Source organism: Neopelma chrysocephalum, unplaced genomic scaffold (genome assembly GCF_003984885.1).
Source record: "Neopelma chrysocephalum unplaced genomic scaffold, ASM398488v2 Primary Assembly neopelma1_104, whole genome shotgun sequence".
In the NCBI taxonomy this organism is placed as follows: domain Eukaryota; kingdom Metazoa; phylum Chordata; class Aves; order Passeriformes; family Pipridae; genus Neopelma; species Neopelma chrysocephalum.
This window is the reverse complement of record NW_020897768.1, coordinates 1,671,531-1,687,647: the sequence shown is the minus strand read 5'-3', so window position 1 is coordinate 1,687,647 and position 16,117 is coordinate 1,671,531. Positions and strand designations below refer to the sequence as shown.

Sequence of the window (16,117 nt, the reverse complement as noted above, 5' to 3'; positions counted from 1 at the left end):
GACCTGATGGCTTCTCATTACAGCAAGTATGATGGAGGAATCATTTCTACACAAAAATACAAATTTCAAACCACCACATTTAGGACCTTAAAAGAAAAATAACAATTCATTAAAAACAAACTTTAAAACCTTAACCTTTTTTAAACTGCAGAAAAATATAAGTCAATTCATATCATAAGGGTGAATTATCAGAAGAAATTAAAAGCAGTACACTTAGTAGCAACATACCATTCAATTGAGAAACCTGGAGGAAGTGTTTCTTTCCTGACATATGCTGCAAACACTCTTCGCTTTTTGTGAAAAGGAGGAAGCAGTTTGGGCATGCAAAACACTGAATATGCTGTGGAGGGAGACCTTTTTTATGCCCATCATTTTCATTTAGCTGGAAGAGAAAAATTATCTATTTAGGAAAAAATTAAGCAAAGAAACCAGTCCCAATTCTCCTCATGTCCTTCCATTCCACTCTCCCTTCTGTGGTAGTATTTTCAACTTTTAGGTTTTCAGCTACCACATCTATGTTTATCTACAGCCTACCTCTATGCACTTCAGCTCAGGAGACACAAGGGATTGGCCAAACTTCCATTGTTAAACTCAGCAACTCATCTGTCCTTACTACTCCAGCAACTTGCCCATCCCCATCTTGCACCACTTGCAAGCACCTTCCCCAGGGACTATGGGCTCCAATTCTTAGCTAGTCCCTTTACCCTGGCTCTCAGAAAAAGCTCCTTCTATCAACAAAGCAGCTGCTCTTTCTGATGTCAGTTCTTCCCTGATCTTGCTAGCTTCCAATTCCTCAAAATGCTGCTCCTCAGAGTAGCCTAACAGGTCCATGACTTTTACAAAAGTCAAATCCTTCCACCTGCCTTGCCTTCTACATCAACTTTGGACCTCTGCCTCCAGGGCAAAAATCCTTCAGTTTTGCTTCTGATATTTTTTGCTTGCTCCTTTGTAAGTCACTCAGTGAATCTTCATTATATGCTTATGCTTTCTTCCACAGCTTTGATTAGTATTATATCCCCATCCTTCCACACCAAAGTAATTCATTCTTGCCTGCTGCAAGAGTCAGTCCTTTCCCCAAACTTGGCTGCAAACTTCTGCTAATGCCCTTGGACATGTCACAGGCACACAACTTGGAAGCAACGGAAAAAGAGCAGGGATAAATTACAATGCAATCTTTCAAGCTTGTCAGGTATGACTATGCATCAGGAGTTATTACCACAAGCTAAAATTATTCTGATTTTCAGAATGTCTACAACTTCCTTGAACTTAATACAGCTTCTGGAGACTGAGTACTCAACAATATTTGTTATTAAAACATCCAACTTTGAAAATGCTATCCATTATGCAGTTCAATACCAGACTGTCTAAATAAAACCACATACCTAGAAGGTAACAGCTAAGCATCTGTTATGCAACTGAGGTTTTACAGTAGCATGTTATGAACAGAAGAGAGACAGAAAGCAACCAACAACAAAAAAGCAACACTATTAGCTTATATTCAAATCACAACTCAAATGCTATCCTTTCCCTCTGTAAGTTAACTAGTGAGTAGCAGCAAATACCTCTACTGGAGAGACTGGAAACAGATAAATCACCCCAGTTTCTTTTCTCATTCTATTGCCTCTTTCCCCCCTCCCCCATCTCCTTTCTGCTGCTTCTCTTTACTTATTTCATCCTAACTTGCTGCATTTATCTTTCATAGTTTTGAAGATGTGAAAAAAGGGAACACCTTTCAACAACACCAACAGAGGGACAAAAGGTTCAAGACTACGGTCCTCTCAAAAGTATGCCAAAAAGTACAATCTAATGATCAGATCTAAAGAGAATACTGTCAGGCTACACCAGGTGTTTGAAACATAACAGAATAAGAAAAAAAAACGTGTTAAGACTAAAAGAAGAGAGGTGAGAGAAAGAGGATTAAAAAAGAAAACAGAAACCTAAAATCAGTGCATAATCATACATCTTGAAAACTCTCTACTACATTCAGTCAGGCGAGTTACTTATCCTTATGATCTTGCCTTAGATAAAAGATGATCACTATACTGCTGAGAGGTTGAAAATCTTTCACAGCATATCACACAGGCAACAGCGTTATTTGGGGGTCCACGTAGCGTGACAGTTGGGTCACAAGGAGAATGATCAAACCTGGAGAGGAAGAAATAATTAACAAACTAATCCCATCTAGTTAAAAGGGTTTTTTTTAAATGAGAAAAGATCTGTCTTTTGAAGCTGTTGGACAAAAACCCTTATCCAATCAACCTAAACTATAAAAATTCCTCTCTTCCCCTATCATCAACTGTATCAGCTGAAATACCTTGTATAGACGTGAATCTCCCTGCAGCTTACCTGTTACAAGGGTCAGTCTGCAGAGGAACCATACTGTTTTTACAAGAACTAAAAAAGCCTCAATTTCCCAGAGAGGGAATTTCTTTTTTATTTTTACCTCCCTGCACTAGTTCTGGCTGGGATGGAGTTAATTTTCTTTGTAGTAGCTTGTACAGTTGTTGCGTTTTGGATTTACAAACAACAGTGTTGATAGCACAGAGATGTTTTATGTATTACTGAGCAGTCTCAAGGTCTTCTCTGTTTTTCAGACTGCCCCATCAGGATGGAGGCTGGGGGTAGGCAAGAAGTTGGGAGGAGACACAGCTGGGACAGCTGACCACAACTGGCCAAAGGGATAGCCTATAGCATAAGACATTGTGCTCAGCAATAAAAGCTGGGTGAAGGAGGAGGAAGGGGAGATAGTTGGGAAGACAAACACATCACTCAAGCTAACTATTACATATGAGAAAGCTCTGCCTGTTTGTCTCCTTATGTTGCTTTGCTTGTGCATGCAGCTTTTGCTTTACTTATTAAACTTTTTATCTCAGCTCAGAGTTTTCATACTTTTAATCTTCTCATTCTCTTCCCCATCCCAGCGAGATGAGTGAGTGAGCAGCTGTGTGAGGTTGAGTTGCCTACTGGGGTTAACCATGACACTTCCCTCAGCTTCTCACCTTACCATCTTCCCCACAAACACATTCACTAGTTAAAAGGCAGTATCTGCTGGAATTGACCACAAACACATTGAGCGCTGACTAGCAATCATCAGCTATGAACAGATGTCTGACCTATAGTTCTTGTTCCTCTTTCCATTCATTATGGGCTCTTTTTTTAATTAATCTTACCATCAAATTGTGTAAGTTAACCTTTTGCTCTTTTTCAAGTTTGAATGAAGATACTACAGAAATGGAGAATAGAAATCTTGTTTCTCAAAAAACCCACGTATTACAAAATGCTCAACAAGAAATAAATTCTGAATGGAAAAAAACAAACAACCCCCCTACCCACCCAAAAAACCCAAATCAAAACAACAAAAAAACCCCTATGAACTTCATCACATCATCTATATAAATTGTGTAACATATTACTTGGCTCTCAAAATGGAACTTTGTCAGTACAGGCAGTTTAAAGTAGACTTGATGCTGATGTCCTAAGTTAGAGCATATTCTTTCATTATGATATCTTGTATTATGTCCTTACCTTTGAAGGTGACCTATAAGAAGATGTACATTATCAAACTCTCTGTTGCAATGCATCACAGGGCAGTGTTTGGGACTGCTGTTGACTTGTGTCTGAGTTGCCCTCTTACAAGCACCCCTTTTTCCACCATTAACAGAGCCTGGTTTCAGACCTGTGTTATAAAACAATGTACTTAACCAGAACCTAAATTATAGAGGCTTAAGAAAACAAACAAAATAACACACAAGCCCTAAAGCATTTAAAAACCAAGTTACAGTGATTCTTAAAAGCAAACTAACAATGTACAATCCTACTCAGGAAGTCTGCTCTTTCATTTTCTTCAATTCTCAGCAGTGTAACTTTTTAAGCACTTTCACATCCTTCATTGAGGTACTATTTGAAATTCATCAAACATCCTGAAGTTACACTTACTCATGTAGACATCTTCCTAAGCAGCAGTTCAATAGTAGTATTTTTTCTTTCTAGCAGCTTCTTTTATAAAAATTGTTAACATGGCCTTAGTGATTTCTAGATTTTGTACCTTACATTTCCTAAACAGTAAAGCATTAGAAGAATGGATTTTATGGAAATGAGTGTTTAAGAACTTTCAAATGCCATATGCTAGCAAAGTTAATATTGTAGGATTTGGTTATGCACATGGCACCTGCAAGCTCAATGCAATTATCACATGTTCTATTCTCCAATTCAGGATTTAGAAACCATCACTGAAACTTAGTTTCCTACTCTTACCTGGCATTTTTAACCACTGGTCCACACATAACCTTGCAGCTTCTGTATCGCTATGTTCCCGAATAAATTCTAATTCTTGCAACCCGTGAGCATATTGGGAATCAACCTTCTCCTGCGAGAGAAAACATACCAGGCAAGGTGGTGATCAAATTCTTTTTAAAAAAATTAAAGATTAAGTATGTATCCCAAAACTTACATATGGGTTTCTAAAACCATAAGAAAAAAAACCAACAAAACCCACATCCACAAAAGCCTAAAGCAGGGGAAAAATAAAATCTTACAACTTGATTCATTTCTATTTAACACAATAAAGATAGAACATAAAGGCAATAAAAAAATTTAAAAAACAGTAATTTTTTTCCCCAAAGTAAGAGCTACATCTTGGGTCAATTAATTTACTTTTACTGTAACTACTGACATTTCTGTAGCATGTACCTAAGATCACAATCTTATAAAGAGAAACAAATAATCATGAAGTTTTAAAAAAGCAACACAAAATCATTATTGAAACCAAAGAGTCAATTTGTTCCACTGACAAGGAAAAAAAAATAGGCATCTTCAAACTTCACTTTGAAAACTAAATTTAATTCTGCAAGTTGCATTAACTGATGAGGAGTAAAGAGCCACCCAGGAGGAAAATATTCATCTTTAACAAAGGATTTTTTAGCTTTCATTCTCAAAGTACATTGAAAGCTACATAGTTATCTCTCACTCCACTTGACACATGGAAAACTGTATGTGGAAACATTAACAGGTTGCCAAATTCTCAGTAGAGGACACAGGAGAGGGGTGTAGGCTTCTAGACTTCAAGGCTACCTTGGACTATATCCAACATCCTTTTACTCTGTTGTATTACAGTTGCATAGTCTAGTGCAGAATATAAAAAGCTGTAACTGTAGTACAGCCATGTGATTTTAAAAGTATTGAGAAAATTAGGCTGGAAAGACAGCACGTTCCACAAATACTGAATTTGACTCTGTTCCTGTTCAATTTCATAAAGTTCTTGTAAACCCATTCCTTCAAGCTGTCCAGGTTCCCATCGAGAGCAGCCCTCCCATTAAGCCCACTGACTGCATCTCCCAGTTCGTAACAGAAGTAAAAAGTACAAGCCTTTCAAATCGCTGCCCAATGCAATTAATAGGATTCAACTTTAAAATTATGCATTAAACACAGAAAATTGTATCACATTATAAAATATTACTCAATACAGAAATTTAATGTGGCAAACAATTTCCCAAAAATCTCAGACAAAAGCAAGTAAATAAGTAGGCTTGCTGCATGGCTGTTTGTGATAACACTTATTTTTCAATTACTCAACAAGAGTAACTGATGTTAAAGGTTCCTCTGCTATATATATAAACAAGAGAACAAGTTTTTGCCATTGCTTTTCACGAATTTCGTTTTTTCCCATCCTCAGGAACTGCAATAAGACTAGCAAATTTATCAGTTAAAAGCCACTGAAGAGACAAAGTCTGTATTGTGTTTCGAATGATGCTGCAGAAGCCTAGTTGCTAGTTCCAGGTCTGGCTCACCAATCTTTTTATTTATTTAGTAGTGAAAACAAAGACACTTGTGACTACAAGGCCTTTATGATGCAATTCTACCAAAACAAAATACTCCCAATACCTTAAAGGCTTTGTTTTTCTCTTCTTTTTGCTGCTTCTCTACTTCAACATGTCGTGCCAGACGATCCAGGGTTGATGCAACTCGTTCTTTCTGATAGTCAACGTGATCCTTACGCTTAGAAGGTCTCTACAATTGAAAAGTTGAACACCTATTTGGTGACTAAGTAACAGGCACTAATACAGTGAAAAGTGATGCCCAAGCATCAGGACATAATTCAGTACAGATACTCTTATCCTAAGTTCCATGATCTACCTTGCTAGTTTTCTCTTCCTATTTATCAACATCTGTAACTTCTATGAAAGAAGCAGCTAAAACAACTCTCCTCTCCACACATTTAAGGCCATTCAACATAAACATTAGCCTCACCAAAGCAGTAGAGGAACACGAATGATTGAGCTGAGCGTCCTAGAAGCCTCCAACAAATGAAAAATTAAGTAAATTATTTTAAGTAAGTAAACAAAATCCCTACTGATTTGAAAGCCAACATGCAGACCACCTGAAAAACTGAGAACTGATACAATTATTGCTCTTAACACTGCCTACTATCTTCGGAAAGGCAGATCAATAGCTTTTTCTAGCATAAGGGATAGGCCATACGCTGTAATTTGCTCCTATTACACATCTAGCTCTAGCAATCATCACTGTAGAGTCAGCCTGTGAATATACAGATCCACCTTTCCTTAAGAATCAGTATTATTACAAACTTCCTCTACTGTAACACTGTAAAACAGAAGTCAAGAGATGGCTACTGCTGCCAAAACCAACTCTAGTTGGGTTAATCACTGCCTCTCTCCAAGGCCCTACAGAGCAGGCACAATAAGCTCGGGGGATAAACAGAGCCTGCTTCTGACTCATATAGTCTTAGGAGGGATTATGAAGGATTAGGCAGAGATAAAACCAGGCTGTCATTGGAATAAGGTCCTCCAACCTATACATTTTTCTTAAGAAGTTATTTTAGAAAGAAAAGGCTTGGGAGTAGGTACATTTGCAGGCTAGAAACTGGACACACTGTAAAGTGATATTTTTCTTCAACACACTTGCTAACATGACGGAAAGACAAATAAAAGTTCCAAGCCCATTTCAAGGAGGCAAAAAACAACTCTGGAAAAAAACGGAAGGGCTGGCATTCTTGCCTTCCACTCAACAGTAGGAAAAAAAATCAAAATACTTCAATGTTATTTATTTAATTATTACTTGTTAAAAATACCTCTAATAAGGCTTTTGTGAAAAGTAACCGATAGGAAAAAATACAGAGAAGCAATTATTTTATTCAACTGAGTTGTCCTAAATTATATTACAACATACTCACACGAACATAAGAACTGCTGTTAGGTTCTTCATCTTCACTGCTGACAAGATCAATATATTCAAGTACAGGTCTTAAAGGTCCTTCCTGGAATAAAGTATTAAAACACACACACAAAAGCATTGAATTGTCATCCTTCGAGATAAAATGCTGCATGCATTATGGCACATTGTCAGCATTAGCATTTCACCAAGGTTTCAAGAGAGTGCAGTAAAGGAAATTCTGGCATGGCAACTTTTTCACTAAACAGAATATTCCACAAAATTGGTAAAACATGCAAACAAGTATTCAAAAATAATCTAATACATAGATATCAAGTAGAAAAAAATCAAATTAACAATCTTGACTTGCCTAATAACATTATATTCTTCACCTTCTCAGTCAACTCAGACCTACATTTTTAAAGATACTCAACCTCTGCCATTAATTCAATAGTAATAGGGTAGCAGCCTGTTACCAAGATAGGAATAGCCTTAGATTTCACTATGCAATGTTAAATGTTTTTTCCTTGTTTTTTTTCTTTCAGGGTTTTTTTCGCTTTGATTTTAAAAACATAAATTCAATTCCAAAAGCTTGAAGGCCTAATCTTGGCTGGACACCAGGTGCCCACCAAGCCACTCTATCCCTCGCCTCCTCAGCAGATCAAGGTTGGGGACAAAACGAAATGAAAACGAATCCTCCTGGGTCAAGGTAAAGGCAGTTTAATAAAGTGAAAGCAAAGGACATATGTGGAAGCAAAGGAAAACAAAAGATTTATTCTCTGCTTCCCATCGTCACGCAACGACCAGCCACTTCCCAAGATGTAGGGCTTCAGCACACACAGCAGCTGCTCCATAAGACAAATGATGTAACAGCGAATCACAGAATGGTTTGGTTTGTAAGGGACCTTAAAGATCACCTCGTTCCAACCCCTCTGTCATGGACAGGGGTGCCCACTTTATCAGGTTGCTCATGGCACTGTCTTTTCCCTTAGCTTTTATTACCGAGTAGACATTATATGGTACAAATATCCCTTTGGTCAGTTTGGGTCAGCTGTCCTGGCTATGCCTCTCCCAAAATCTTGCCCATCCCACGCTTACTGATGAGGGGGGAAGCTTGGGGAGTGCCTTGATGCTGTGGGAGCTCTGCTCAGTAGTAGCCAAAACACTGGTGTGTTATCAACACCTTTCTAGTCACCAATGCACAGCACAGCACTGTGAGGGCTGCTATGGGGAAAATGAACTTCATCTCAGCCAGACCCAATACACAAGAAATTAAACTGCTTGGGCATTTCAAACATTAAGAAAGTGGGGAACAGTTCATACACATTTAAGCCCTGAAGGTTACTCCTCTTTGAGCAGATATTCCACAGAGAGGTCACAAGTGTTTTCTCTGTACTGGAATTACAATGAGGAGGAGGTCATTTTATTTTAAAAAGAAATACATTTTACCCATTCACACCACATACTCAGAAGCACAAAGACACACGTCCAAACAGTCTGTCCAGCACTCAGTTTCAAAGATATACATCCAGGAAGCCTCATCAGGACTCCATGCAGGAATATGGAGGCCCAACAACTCTGTTGGTCTGCTCTATTCTTCCTAGCTTGACAGCCATATGCTTCTTTTGCATGCATATTTCCCATCTTTTGTCCCTCTTTTCCATTCCCTCTGTGAGTCACTAAAGGTTACTGATTGGTTTTGTCTCCTCCTTAGGATGTCTCCAATTCATTCTCCAATCATACCAACTTTACCATTTCTAGTACAAGCTTCCAGTAGAGAGTACAATGTCAGAACAAACAAAAAAGCAAACACAGAAGAAAAATTGGAGTCACCAACCCAAACTAAGCACATAGGCTGTAAATTTTTTAAAGAAGATGTACTAAATAACATGTGGAGCTCCATTCACACTCACTGCTGAAAGTCCTCAGCTTTTAAAGGCAAAAAAAGAAGCACTATGTCCATATAACATGATGTCACGCAAAAAAACCCCAAATCTGTATCATGCTAGAGCATCTTCACATGCCAACTAAATAATCAGTATAATGAACATGAAACAGAATGAGTAAGTCCACATACACCAAACAAAAATATTCCTAGTGACCCTAACTCATACCCATGGACACATGTGTTTGTATCTTCAATGAGAGGCAAAGCGAACTAAAATCTTCACATGCCACAGAAAGATTCTGCACATAGATGCAGATTCTGAAAGTTATTATCTAGCTTCAAAGTAAATAAATGAAAATCAAAGATAAGTTTATTTTTTGTAATGCCAGGGGTGATGGTTTGGTTTTTTGTTGGTTTTTTGTTTGTTTTAAATCTGTACATGCAATGCCACCTAAATCATGATAGAGTTTTTGACTAAACTACAGTATTAGCTGTTTGTCTGGCAATATATCTGGCAGATATCACAGAACTGTTATATACTCCATATTTATGCTTTATTTCTTAGAAAGTTAAGTTTTCCAGGCAGAAGAAGGACTTACAGTACCCAGCAGACTGACTTTTTGAGGAGGTACAGTACCATCTCTGCCATATATTTGGCAGTTTCTTCAAGATATTAACAATGAACCACGGAGGGCAGGCTAGGAAGAGTTACTCCCTCATGAGGAGTAGTGGAGAGAAAAGCAGCGTGCAATGCTCTCTACTGCTCTTACTGCGTCTCATTCTTTACATTGTTCCACCTTTCAAGGCAGTAAAGCTGTTCAGCTGGCCAGGCATAAACAGTCACCAGGGAGGAAGACGAATGATATCTTGGACAGATAACAAAAGCTTATAATGAATCAAGCTGCAGGTCTCAAATTACCCCAAAAGAGTGCTTAATTTTTTATAATTAAATTAAGATAATGTGGTTTTCTAAATGAAATATAAAAAAAATCCATTACAGATTTGTTTCTGTAGAAACTGACAGTCTCTGTACAACTTTTAAGAAATTAAATCTTTATTAAACAGGTGTTAACAAGTAAGAGTTCAAAGACACACTCAGACCACCTGACTATCCAATCAGCTCAATAATGTGTTTTGAAATGTTCAGCTCTGATCCTAACAGCTGTACCTTCTTCAAAGGCAGAGATTTTCCCTATTTGTGTTTATTTACTCCCTGGATTCAGCAACTAAATAGAACTTACAAAACTGACAGCTGAAATGCAGAATAACTTGGTTTCAAGCCTAGGAAGTTCTAGTGACCAGAACAGTAAATTTAATGCAACTAATATTACACTTGTTTAAACATTGTTTGCACACATGAAATGTTCTTTTTTCTTATCAAATTCTGTGCCTTTTTCTATCCAATTTTTGCATAATGCTCACCTCCACACAGGATGAGCCTCAAATTCAAAGTTATGAGAATTTTAATTACTTTGGTTTTTTCCAACTGGTTCAACTAAATAGTAATGCCAACACTGAGCATTCCATCACTGTAGGAGAGCTAAGAAACTATGGATCAGATAGCTTTGTCCAACTCTTCGTAACTCCCCCCAAGATGAGCACCACCAGCTAAATAGTATCTTGGCACAAAAGAGCCTCAGATTACAGAAAAACAACATGCTCTCAATGAACAGCTGAAAGCTGGGGCCTCTCTAGCTGACTATAGTGGCATACCTGGCACCCAGAAAGACACCAAGTACTAAGTACTCAGATGCACTAGCACTAAGATATGCTCAGTCTTCACATCTTGTAAGCACGTCCTTCACATTCAAACAAACAAAAATATCAAAACCCAAACACAAAACAAGCAAAGAAAACCAAAACCCCAACCAACCAAAAACACCCCAACCATTCTCCACTCCTCAATTACTTCTCTAAATAATCTTCAAAAGCCACTCTTCTCACCAACCAACAGCAATGCCACAGAGCTACCAACAAAAAAATTGCACCTTTTTCAGTTAGTAGAAGAATTTCTAGGTTTTTAGTCTCCAGGCAGCTGTGGCATCTTTGCTGTTATTCACAGCTTTGCCTGAAAGCATCAGCATTAAATCAACAAAATTGTAATTTCACTATGCTACACAAAATACCAGTTTTAACTGTTGATACAATCAAAACTGTTTAATTGGCAAGTAGTAAACATGGAGCTTCATATTCATCTCCAAAGACCGTCTTCTCAAGGACTTCTGTGAAGCTCATTTTTACTGCCTCCAGAAGTTTTCTCCAAAAGCCTTAAACTGTGGTCTCTTTCTCCCCCTCCCTCATTTCACTCAGTCTTTGGGTAAACAGGCCTAGCTAACAGACACCTTGTCCATCATGCAAGGTGTTTTATTTGTTCAGTTTTTAGCTTTAAGTGCATTTAGACCAAATACCCAGTTTACTTAAACAGCACAATTAAACTTTTGCATAATTATACACACACTAGCATACAGAAAACATGAAACTAGCTTTCATGTATGTGACCACAAACTTAACTTTGACAAATATTTATAAGAGCATAAATTGTGTATACACTATGTAAACAGACTTATCATTGAACAAGTTTACAATAAAATAAATTTTAAAAATTGACACAAGTAGTACTATTTGTGCTCTAAATTTGTGCCCTAACAGACTTCCAACTTCAAGACTGAGTAACTGACCAACATTGTGAACTAACAAACACTTACAAAGTTTTGATTTCTATAACCTAGTAAATACGAAAATTCAAGTCCTTGGTTAACTTGAGTGCAAAAATAAAAGTTCTAATTCAGAGATGTTTCCTAGCACCACTACCATTTTATTCAGCTCCTGCTGCAATACAACTAAAAGCCAGAGAGACAAATACTTCAGTTGAATATCTAATATTTAACATCTCAGGGAGAGAGGAAGCAAAATATCTAAATGGTAGCTACCGTATTTTAGTGAATCACTTGATTTGGTGTATTAACTAATTCCCCTCTAAGTCCAATCCTTTTGATGCAAACTGTGGAAACCTGAATTATCTGTCTACTTAAGTGCTACAGATCCCATTACATCTGTGAATTTCTTCACTCTTGCCTTATCCTTCCCAAGAAAACAAAATGGGGGCAAGACTATCCTAGTTAAGAAACTAGGAATAACAGCTTGCATTGCAGATTAAATTATATTTTTCTGCTGGCATGCAAAACTTAGAATGCAATGAAGTGGACAAAATACATTGTAATGACAAAGTAAAAGGTGGGAAATTAAGTAAGAATAGTTTTAAGTTTTCTGGATGAGGATTAAACTGACTGTAAAAGCTAAAAGACTCTGGCAGCAGCAGAGATTTCCTTTGCTCCATCAAATGAGGACTTTTTGTCCTCAAACATCCTAATACAGCAAATGAAATGGAAAAAAAAACAAAACAAGGAAAACCAAAACAAAGAAACAAAAAGCCCACACCAAAACCACATCCAGCTGTCAAGAAGAAAAAAAAAAGGGGAAGAAAAACACAGAGATCACATGGCCTACAATTGTTGTCTATTAAAATGAGCACAGGTTGAAATACCTCAGTAGCTTCTCTAATTCGATTTATATAGTACCATCTTGTGCACTGGGTCTTTAGGACATGGATGCAATCAGGTATCATCCATATGCAACATTTATGGAGCCTACACACTTCCAGCCATACACATTATTATATGGAAATGATGATCTAAAGCTAGCCGAGTAGTTTGGAAATCCTTTTGCAAAGCCTAAAGTCATCCTCACTCGGAGCAAAGGAGAGATCTGAGGACACATTGCTGACATTAGGTGCTGGCCAGGGTCACATGCCTTTCCCATGTATTCATCAATGACAACAGTAAGCTTCTCACCCCAGGATATAAATCCTGGAAAATACTAAGCACAGTAGCATCTTCTTGTATCTAGCAGCCTCTCTTGGAAGCAACTGTCACTGGGACCACAAAGGATCTGTATTATCCACAGGCAAAGCCAAGAAAATAAAAAGAAAGTAGTTAGAAGTGTTGATTTTAGTTCTTTTCTTTCAGTTCTCTCTCCAGCAGCCCTTCAATCATTATGCATTCCAAGCTATACTAGCTTCCTCATTCTTTGCCCAGTTTGAAGAAAATGAAGCTTTTACAATGATGATAATGAATTACAGAATGGTTTGGGTTGGAAGGGTCCTTGAAGATCATCAAGTACCGATCCACCTGCCATGGGCAGGGACACCTTTCACTAGACTAGGTTTCCCAGAGGCCCATCCAACCTGGCCTTGAACACTTGCAGGGATGGGGCATCCACAACTTCTCTGCGCAACCTGTTGCAAAGCCTCACTGCCTGCACAGTAAAGAACTTCTTCCTAATATCTAATCTAAATCTACTCTCAGTTCGAAGCCACTTCCCCTGGTTCTGTCACTACATGCTCTTGTAAATAGTCCCTTTCCATCCTTCTTACAGGCTTCCTTCAGGTACTGGAACGCCACAACTAGGTCACCCTGAAACCTTCTCTTTTCCAGGCTGAACAGTCTCAATTTTTTTAGTTTTTCCTCATAGGAGAGGTGCTCCATCCCTCTAATCAACTTGGTGGCCTCCTCTGGACTCACTCCAACAGGTCAATGTCCTTCCTGTGCTGGGGACCCCAGAGCTGGATGCAGCACTCCAGGTGACACGGAGTGAGGGGACAAAATCCCCTCCTTTGACCTGCTGGCCATGCTGCTTTTGATGCAGCCTAGCATACAGTTGACTTTCTGGGCTGCAAGCCCACACTGCCAGCTCATTCACCAACACCCCAAATCCTCTGCTGCAGACACACATGAATGCTTGTATGTATATAATGAACTTTGAACTCACTAGTTAATTTCAACCAAATCAACTACAAGATTAAGAAGTCTCTGAGATATTCAACCACTTAAAAATCCTTCATACGCGAGCATCTAAATACCCCTGCAGAAAAAGTCTGTACATTGAACTTAGGTTTTAATCAAGTACCATATAAAATAGAGCAGGAATAAAATCTAGTTATTGTTCAGCATATTGTTCAAAAATGAGACAAATCCACAGGAAACAAGCCATTAATAATCTTGGCATCAATTAATCACTTGATCTTATTCATATGACTTGTTCCTTCAGGAAAAACATTTTTAGATGTGTAGATGTGGCACTTAGGATATGGTTTAGTAGTGCTGGGTTAACAGTTGAGTCAATTAGGGACATGGTTTAGTGGTGTACTTCGTAGTGTTGGGTTAACAGTTGGAGTCAATGATCTTAATGGTCTTTCCCAACCTAAAAAAACTATGTTCCTATGTAACCCTGCAAATTAGCACCACTTCACTGAGATGACAGATTGAGTCCAGACCACAAGCAGCATGAAAATATTCTGCTTTTCTTGGACATCCAACAGATAAAAGTGTCTTGAAGTTACTGACATGTTTTACGTGAATGTATTAGATTACGTGTTGTACTGTAGAGTGTTGTACTACAGAGTGCTTCACACCTTGAGAGGACTGTTTAAGGCCGCTAACCTGTAATTTCCTTCCTCTTCTTCTAAACCAAGTACTGTTTTGCTTTATTCCATTAAATAGCAGGACTATTCATGTAGCAAAATGCTATGCAATGATTACCAAAGTCCTCTACAGTGACTTCTTATATATGTCATTGACCACTGTAATTCCCCACTGACCTGCTGGGATACTCCAGTCCATATTCTCTCTATAGGACCAACTAATCTAATCTTATACTCTTTCAAGAAAGGGCACATAAACCTTTAAGATCAACTTGTTATCTGAACAAAGGTTCACAATCAAATTATCTTTAAATGCAAGAGTAATGCTTTCCAACAAAATGTAATCACCATCAACAGAGTAAACAAAGTCCCCCTCCTGTTATACTAGACTATTGAGAATGTATTAATTACAACAAGCAGTGTGCTTCCAGTACAAGATCTACTTACTCCAATGAACTCAATCTCGTCTTCACTTTCAGAAGCTGGTGATTTACTCCTGTGAAGACTGACAGAGCTATGAGACTCCATTATCTAAATAGACAGAAACCAAAACATGATACAGCATTTTATTTTTTTTCTTTAACTATAGAGCATTTTCTATTTTATGCCTGCTTTGGCTTTACAGTCTATCTGCACTCAATAAGCCTGTCTCTCATTCACTGACAATATCACTGATACCCGAAGAAGCAATAAACGACTTTGACTCGAAAAATGCTGTTGTATTTTTCCAAGTAAGCAAAACATGGCTTAACCTACAAAGCATACCAATACCTATACTCCTCCAGCAGCCACTGCTGCAGCGTAGCAGCCCAATAACATGCTTGAGGCCGAAACCCCAGCGAGAGCCGAGGCCTGAGCTTCAGCCTAGCGTGCCCGTCCCAGGCACAACCGAGCCGGGGAGGGCCGGTAACAGCCGCGGGCGAGCTCCGCCGTTTCGAGCAGCCGCGGCTGTTTTCGCTGCTCCGGGCCGCTCCAGGACCGCGGCAGAGCCAGAGGGCTGAGCTTCGTGCTCCAAAACAAGCGCCGTCCCGCCCAGCTGCGGCCGGGCCCCGCGAGCGGCGGGGAACGGCCCTGGCAGCCCTTCCCCGGCGGACGGCGGTGCTGACTCACGTTTCTGGCCCCACACGGGCCCCCCGCACCGCAGGCTCCGTTGGGCCCCGCTGGGCTGACGGTTCGGCTTCTCGCCGGGCACAGCCCCGCGGGCGCTGCGCTAAAACCGGCGGCCCCGAGCTCCGCCCCGGCCCCGCTTATTCGCCGCCCCCTCCCGCAGACACCACCGTCCCGACCTGCCGTGTCCCCGCTTCCTCTGCGGCCCGAGGGCGGCGCGGCGGGCAGGGGTGGGGCGGGAGCGCGGCGGGGCTCGCCGGGAGCGGGAGGTGCCGCCCGCTGCGCCTCGCGTTGCCCATGGCAGGTGCCTTCGCCACCGCGGCAGCGCCACGGCGCGGACCCCGGCCGGAGCTCCAGGCGCTTTCCTTCTCGCGTCTTACCTTCTGCTCCATCGAGTTCCGGCTCGGAGGGGGAAAACCCCCATGTCGCTTCCGGAGCAGGGGAGGAGGAAGGGCGGCCATTGGGGCTGGCAGCGG

The 16,117-nt window shown here is 39.8% G+C and overlaps 1 protein-coding gene across 9 annotated transcripts in view; it reads right to left on the bottom strand.

Moving 5' to 3' along the window:
- The window catches only part of ZNF451 (zinc finger protein 451), a 38,475-nt gene extending 22,358 nt beyond the window's left edge, over positions 1-16,117 (bottom strand). For 5 of the 9 annotated variants that reach the window (XM_027696015.1, XM_027696018.1, XM_027696016.1 and 2 more), the window contains exons 1-8: positions 16,022-16,117; positions 14,982-15,065; positions 7,190-7,273; positions 5,881-6,006; positions 4,255-4,366; positions 3,526-3,676; positions 2,019-2,145; positions 229-382 (exon numbers count right to left, since the gene is read on the bottom strand). In XM_027696015.1, the coding sequence (XP_027551816.1) occupies positions 229-382; positions 2,019-2,145; positions 3,526-3,676; positions 4,255-4,366; positions 5,881-6,006; positions 7,190-7,273; positions 14,982-15,065; positions 16,022-16,102 (919 nt within the window). In that variant the 5' untranslated portion in view covers positions 16,103-16,117. Of the gene's footprint in view, positions 1-228; positions 383-2,018; positions 2,146-3,525; positions 3,677-4,254; positions 4,367-5,880; positions 6,007-7,189; positions 7,274-14,981; positions 15,066-15,299; positions 15,465-15,644; positions 15,730-15,820; positions 15,874-16,021 lie in introns of those variants that run through there. The other 4 variants (XM_027696022.1, XM_027696020.1, XM_027696021.1 and 1 more) reach the window with 4 other exon arrangements.